At 41.3% G+C, this 7895-nt stretch overlaps 1 protein-coding gene across 1 annotated transcript in view; it reads left to right on the forward strand.

The window, feature by feature from the left end:
• The first annotated feature begins 6257 nt into the window (after positions 1-6257).
• Positions 6258-7895, forward strand: part of LOC145803760 (uncharacterized) — a 3464-nt gene continuing 1826 nt past the window's right edge. The window contains exons 1-2 of the mRNA XM_082897097.1: positions 6258-6398; positions 6676-6788. Of these exons, the coding sequence (XP_082753223.1) occupies positions 6258-6398; positions 6676-6788 (254 nt within the window). The remainder of the gene's footprint in view (positions 6399-6675; positions 6789-7895) is intronic.

Consider the following 7895-nt stretch of genomic DNA (forward strand, 5'->3'; position numbering starts at 1 on the left):
AAACCTATACCTCCTTTGTGTGAGAGGAACATAGTCTTGGAAATCAACTATAATGATCTGCAGGAACAGGATTGGAGACATCCAATAATACAATACTTGGCTGGCCCATCCTCGAAAGCTAGCAGAAGAGTTAAATTGCAATCTATGCAATATATCATATACAACAATGATCTCTACAAAAGAGGGGGAGATGGTCTATTGTTAGAATGTTTAGGGCCAAAAGAAGCATTAATAGCTATGGCTGAAGTTCACGAAGGTATCTGTGGTGCACATCAGCCTGGTGTAAAAATGAGATGGCTGCTTCGAAGACATTCCTATTATTGGCCGACTATCCTTAAAGATTGCATAGAATATGCAAAGGGCTGCCAGGCATGTCAAAAGCATGGTACAATAAGGCATGTGCCCATAACTGATCTACATGCAGTAGTAAAGCCTTGGCCATTTAGAGGATGGGCCATGGATATGATGGGAAAAATACACCCTCCCTCTTCGAAGCATCATTGTTTTATTTTGGTGGCTACTGATTATTTCACCAAATGGGTCGAAGCCAAACCATATAAAGCTGTAGATCAGACGGAGGTTATTGGGTTCATTAAAGATTTGATTCATAGATTTGGCATCCCACAAACGATAACGGTCAATAATGGGACTGTTTTTTATGGGAAAATGGTGAAGTCTTTTGTGGCTGAGTTCGGGATTAGCCTTGTGAATTCCACTCCATACTAAGCACAAGCCAATAGTCAAGCTGAGTCATCCAATAAGTCCTTAAAAAAGGGAATACAAAAAGTTGTGGAAGATAATCCGAGAGATTGGCATAACTTATTGTTAGATGTATTGTGGGCTTATAGAACTTCCCCAAGGTCAAGCACAGGAGTCACTCCTTATGCCTTAGTTTATGGGCATGACGCAGTGTTACCAGTGGAGATTAATGTTAAATCCTTAAGGGTAAGATGCCAAGACCAGTTGGATCCTGAGCAGTACTATCAAAGTATGTGCTTGGAATTAGAAGATATAGATGAAGCTAGAATTTTGGCATTAAATAGCATTTTCTTTCAGAAGAAGAAAGCAGCCAAAAATTATAACAAGAAAGTCAAACACATTGGCTTTGATGAAGGTGATTTGGTGTGGAAAACAATACTCCCAATAGGGATTAGAAGCCATAGATTTGGCAAATGGTCACCTAACTGGGAAGGACCATATCAAATTCATGGAGTTTTGCCTTTTGGGGCATACCATTTGAAAGATCTGAGTGGTTATGTGCATCCCAAAAAGATTAATGGCAGATATTTAAAACCTTATTTTCCAACTATTTGGGAAACACATGGAACAAAATAAACAGTGAGTACAAGAACATAAACAAGGAAATACTTTATAAAGAGTCGAGTACATTGTGCCACAAGTTGGCCCAAAAATCATTACAATGTTTTAGCTGTTTTTGTACAACAGATTTCCTATTTGTAAATGATGCAAACAGTTGAATAGCTACAGTCATATCTTTCTTTTGATCAGCCAGTCCTTGATTGGTGATTTGTAGTTTGAGGTCAGTTCGGAGTAAGGCTTGATTCACTGCAGAAAGCTCCTCTTCGAGTTGAGCCTTCCTCTCCAGCAATTGAGTTCCTTAAGTGTTGATACTTCAGTATGCACTTGAGAAACAAAACTTTGACCTCTGACCAATTTCTCATCTGCGGCCTTGGCAGCATGACAGATGCTGATGTAAAAATCAATGGTAGCTGCTGCCTGGGATAGGTGGTTAGAGACATCCATACCAGTCTGCTCAGCAAGTTTGCAGCATTGAAGAAACCCGTTTTTTATTATAGGCCTTTGTAGAGCCTCAAAGGGAATCCTCGAAAAAGAAAGTAGCAGGTCTAGACAGGTGTCCAAGTCTATCGAAGGCACAGAAGGTTGGCTGCTAGAGGAAGGAGAACTCTCAAAGATTTCCAGCAAAGAATCAGCTAAAACTAATGGCTCAGTCTCCTCATCGAATGTTGGAGAAGTAGAAGTGATGTCAAAAAGACTAGCTAATCTTGCTTCAAAAATATCAATCTCATCAGTAGACATGAGGGGAGCAGAAAGAGTTGCCTTGGGAGACACAGAAGATTGCATAGCGACAGGAGAAATGGGTGGAGCATCTTTGATGGTCTCCATGGTCCTGGTCACCAATGAATCAAGAGAAGGAGGGCTGGAGCTAGGTAAAGATGGTGAGTCACGGATTGGAGAGTTGTCAGCACTCATCAAAGACAAGGTAGCACTTGGAGCCTCCTTGGAAAGGGAGAGAGGAGCAAGACTCAGCAAAGAAGTAGATTAAGGAAAGTCAAGAGTCAAGTAAGAAAGATAGGGAGCTAAACCGAGAGGAAAAGGTACAGGAATGCTTGGCCTCAGGAAAAGGGTAGAAAATCTAAAGCCCAAAAATGGAAGTATGGTCTGAGTAGTCCCTGTATCCTGCGTCTGATTTGCCTCGAATGAAACTGAGAGAGGTTCCATCGGGAAGATGAGCTCAGAAGTTGCTGCTGCATGAGGAAGAAATGTAAGGCAATGTCAAATCTTGATACCAAGGGCTATCAGAGGGAAAAATCGCAAAAAGCATAAAATTACCTACTCCAGAAGTATCAGCGATAATGGGGGAACTGTGAAGGGTGTAAGCTCTGGCAGTCTGTTGTCTTCTTACAGTTTCCCTTTGTAGTGTGTCAGCAGCAGCAGGTTCATCTCTTATAAACTGTTGATGCCGCCTCTTCTCAGCTCTTTCAAAGACAATCATGGCTTTAGGATGTTCTTGCTCTATTGTCTTGATGACTGCTTTTTCGATGGTATCTTCGACTGAGATAGGAACAGGAGCAGACACCTTTTTTCTCTTCTCTATGGCCTTGGCGATTGTCTCAGAATTAGAGTCTTCGACCATATCGGAAGGAGAAACAGTCATCTTTCTTTTCCTTTTCCTCTGTGTTGGCAGGGTCTGTTTTTTCTCAATTTATTTCTCAACTTTTCCCTCAAGTTCTTCAAGCTGCGATCTAGATTCCAGAGAAATGAATTCATCTTCTGACTCTCTGGCAGTTACCGAGTCGGATGAAAAGACGATCGCCTTATTCTTTCTTTTTAAAAATAACTCTTCCTCTTCATTCGATCCTTCCTTTTCTTCCCCTTGAACATTGGATGTGTCTTTCTCGAGTTCAAAAAGGCTCATTTTCTTTTGTGATGGGCCACCTCCACAAAAGAAGAATTAAAGATAAAGCAAAATGCATTATGAAAGACGAAAGGAGAAGAGATAAGAGTATACCTTTCTTCGAGGCAGCCCGAGTGACTCTGGGAGGAATTGAAGCAGCAGGAGCAGCATGTGCCAATTCTAAAACAGTGGAAGAAGTGACCTCCCCGGTTTCTTTGGGCTTGGTCACATCTAACACTGTTAATAGGCTTAAAGGTGGAATGGCCAGATAAATCTCCATGTTAGTCACCCACCAGTTTTGGTACCTCTTCAACACGGTACCTTGAGGAATGAAAGGAGTGTATTCAAAGTTGGCCAAGTCATCTACAAATTTCAAAGTTGCTTCTTCTAGCCTGGTTTTCCAGACTTTCAAGTCCCTTCTGGTGAGGCTGAGATTTGTGTTGCTACAGAGGGGTATTGGGACTCCTTGTGAAAGGCCAAATTGTCTAGCAAACTGGGCTGGACAGTAAGGTTCAGCAATACATTTATATGCCTTCGGGTTTAAAGTCCCGATAAATAGCTCTCTGGGAATTAAAATGGAAGCCCATATATCCTTGTGAGCAAGCGAAGTACAAGACTGGTCACTCAGAAAATTCCTCAACCAAGATGGACCAATGGAAGGTTCGAAGGGACAAAAGCAGTAAGCAGGAAGGGAGGCTGGAAGCTGATGAAAGAAAGAGAAGTAAAAAGCAAAGGTAGAAGGGTAAAGTGAAGCATTGGCTATCTTTATGCCATGAGTAAGAGGGTTTGGCTCGGAAAATTTAAGGCATTTGGATTGTAATTCAGTAAAATAGACGAAAAGCCAAAACTGAAGGATCCAGAATGGCCCTCCTTGATTAGCATCTAAGGGTTTCTCACAAAAAAGGGAGCAGACTCTATATACATGCCCTAGAACATGTGGGGCTAAGGCCACATTTTTCTGTAAAACAAAGGCTTTGGCAAGAGGGGCAAATTCAGGCATAATTCTCTGAGAAGAAGTGCAAAAAAGGAATTTACAAAGCCAATACAATAAGAAAGAAAAAAATTCCCTATCAGTCACAGGGCCCTGTCTTTTATTCTCAGCCCTAGCAAAATCACTATAAGATGAGTTAAGGGAGGGGAGAGAGAAGGGGACCGCTAAATCAGGATAATCTGGTCCAAAAGGGGTGCCAATAGGAGATAGTCCCAATAAATGGCAAATATCAAGAACAGTAGGGGCCATCATCCCACATCTAAATTGGAAAAAGTTAAAGACAGGATTCAAAAAACATAGAGCAGCGGGAACAAGGAAAGGGTCTTCTGAAATAGTTACCCTAGACAATCTGAGAGCATCAAGAAGGCAGAGTTCTTGAAGGTCTAGGGTCCTAGCAGGAATAACCCTATCATACCACTCTTGCCACTCTGGTCTCACCGTGGGCCAGCATCGGTGGGGGCGATTCATCCTCCAGTTCCTCCAGTCAAGACCACCTTCATAGAGAAGACATTGGTTTTCCAATCGGGGGTACAGGGCTGGAAGATCAGTGAGGACTTCTTTGAATATGGGCCCGAGCACATAGTCTGACTGCACATGGCGACTAGGGACAAAGATGCGTCCATCAATAGTGCTCTTCTCCCCAGCTTTGTACTTCTCGCATTCCGCGTCAATAATTCTCTTCAAGGCCACAGATGGGCTCATACGCTCTACGACTGATACTGAAGGAGAAGCCATTGACGGTATGTTTTTCTTCGGGAAAGGAAGTAAAGAGAAGCCGACGATTGATAATAAAAGGGGTTTGTGCGATTAGAAGAACAGGTGATTTCAGAACACGAAACAAAAGGGTTTTTAAAGCCCTCGTATTTGAAAATATATTACATGAGCTGTTAAGTATTAAAAGTACGAGTACAAAAGCTTCCTTCAACGTTGATGCTTTTGGAGGGAAAAACAAAGCCCGGTTGTTAAGGCTAGCTTCGAAGTAAGATATTTTGCTTCGAAGCCGAGTCAAACGGCTTCGAAAACAGAGAAGCCAGCTTCGAAATGGGTTGCCCTACCCAAGAAATAAAAATATTTGAGTATTTATTTTGAAAAGGGCTTAAAGACCTGTTTCTTGAGTTTCTTTAATAAAGGTAATGTCCTTCGAAGCAAAACTTGAGTTTCTTTAAGGATGGGATTTGGTGTTTGAAACATCATAAGCAATAATGACAATGACTAGATGTTGACTATGGTCAAAACAGGTTTTGAATGTAAAGATTGTTAGATTCGAAGCACTGTTTCCAATTGAAAGTCAGCCAAAACTCAACTCCACAAATTGGAAATGTTACAATTGGCTCATTTAGTGTTTTATTTAAAACAATTAAGTCCAAATTTAAAGGATGAAATTGTTCGAAGTTCGAAGCTCTGAGTTGACTTTTAAAACACAAGTAAAAAATACAAGTGAAGACAGAGTCAAATAGAGACAAATTTTGTTTATATTAAGATTAGAGTGATTACATCAGCTGACCCTATCTCGGTATGAACTCGAGCTCATAAAAATAAGGAATGGAATAAATAACAAGATTATGAAATTTGGTCCAGCAATGATCAATGAACTTTTGTTCTTTCCTTATTCTATCTTCTAAATTTTCTACCATCGGCTGCATAAGTTGATGTGCTCTCACTTCATAGTAGAGCTCTTCAGCCTTTATTTCGAAGGCCACTTCTCTTAACCCTTGTTCCAATTCATCAATGTCTAAATCATCCCAATAGGCAGAGTCTTTAATCTTGAAATCATTGAATTCTTCCATAAAGTTCTCTGCTCCGTATTGAGTATGAATTCGAAGGGACGAAAGCTGGTCTAACGATTGTGTAGTAGCCATAGAATTGCGATGCCAATGAAGGAGTAATGGAAGTTGGTCTAGAAACATGTGAAGTTCTGCCTGAGCAAGGGGATTAAGGACATGACCCCTAGTCAGAATATCACAAGCCCATTGAAGGTTTGTGAGGGGGACTTCATCCTCGAGTACATTGAAAGGCAAGTGAGAAAAGGCTGCAAGCAGGAGTAGAGCCTGTTTCCGCTCAGCTGAGGTAGGATGAGGTGGAGGTTTATAAGGGGGAAAGACTTTCTCCATGGATAGAGCAATCTTTAGTTTCTCTGTCCAGGAAAGAATTGGTGGGGGAGAAGGTGTGCATACTTCAACTTCGGGGGACGAAGAAGAAGATGTGGACGCTTCTGTTTCCGGGGATGATACGGGGGCAGAAGGAACAAAGGCATTAATATAATCAAGCCAGTCAGAAGAACAAAGCTTCGCCTTCTGGGCTAAGAATGATGGGTTATACCCTTGGGCTTCTTCTGGGCGTGGGGCAGTGTGCACTATCTTTGTAGGCATGGAAGATGTATACCATGCTACAAGAAGATTCTCCTCCAGACTACGCCGATGGTCAATGGGCACATAAGGATAAACAACTGAACTTCGAGCATAGGAGGGAAACTCTAAAGGGTCAGTGAACTCAACAAAATGGTGGTTGATTCGCTCCCTTAAATCAGGAGTCTCAGGTACTGACCAGTTTGTCCAGTCAGAACTTCCGCCAGAAGAGGAAGCAGCTGCAGCTTTATCCCATACAGAAATTTGCGAAGAAGAGTTGCTCAAATCCATATTTGTAATTTTACGAATCAGAGGTTTGAGAGCAGATTGTTCGAACTGTAAAGGTAGGTCAGAAGGGAAAATTCTTATGTCTTTGATTTTAGCCTTCTGAATCAAAGGATTAAGAGCAATGTGTTCATAATCCAAAGGTCGGTAATTTGCAAAGGCGTCCATGACCTGAATATAGAAAGGTGGGTAAAGGTGGCTAATAAATGCATGCTTTCGACGAGGAATAGCATCGACATATGACTCTTCGTATGCTTCATCATTGGAAGAAAGAATTAATTTGGCCATGAAATGTATCAGTCTGTTCGAATAATAAGACAGTGAAAGTACTTAAGGATCAAGACGAGAGTATTAATACAGATGGTGTGTGACAGTTGCATTTCTGGGAAGATGCAAAACCCATGCACGTTCTAAGACGTGGGGAAAGGGACTCTGATCCACTAATATCACCAAGTCTTGGGTATATTAGTGCGAGGGGTAATGTTGGCTACACATTTTGTACTAAGCCAGTGACAATCCGACGCGTGGCGAAGTGAGGGTAATATGGGGAGACCAGGTAGGTCTTCGATCCTGATCATACACGTGGCAATTAATATTGGTTGTTATAAGATCTGAGTAGTAGCAGATCAACAAAGAGACGTACAGTGACGTAGCTTCAACGGTTGCTCACATTTCAAATTCGAATATAAGGGGGAAGCCTAACTGCAAGTGAAGGCGTAGTGGAACTACTTATAAGGTAGCATGATCAGCAACTACGGAGGAGCAGTTCGACGGTTTGAAGTACAATTCGATGGTTATCTTCGGAGAGTATAAATAGCAGGAAGGACTTCAGAGAAGGGACGAAGAAAAATCTAAAGAATCACTTTACATATTCCAGTGTTATTTCCTATCTTTTATATTCCTATATTTTAAGTTTCTGCGCTGCACTTCATTTGTAGGAGTAGTTGTCGAGTATATTGCCGCTGTAATTCTCTACGGAACTGAGATCATTGTAAGTTCTTTTTATACTAATGAAATACTCCAGTTTAGTTAACTGTTCTTATGTTCAAATTTTCTGAAGTTAAATTACCAGTAAGCCACCAGTAAAAGTCCTCTTTATTGAGGCCGAAAGAACCAT

This window comes from Camellia sinensis, chromosome 12, assembly GCF_055761805.1.
Source record: "Camellia sinensis isolate YWXY chromosome 12, ASM5576180v1, whole genome shotgun sequence".
NCBI lineage: Eukaryota > Viridiplantae > Streptophyta > Magnoliopsida > Ericales > Theaceae > Camellia > Camellia sinensis.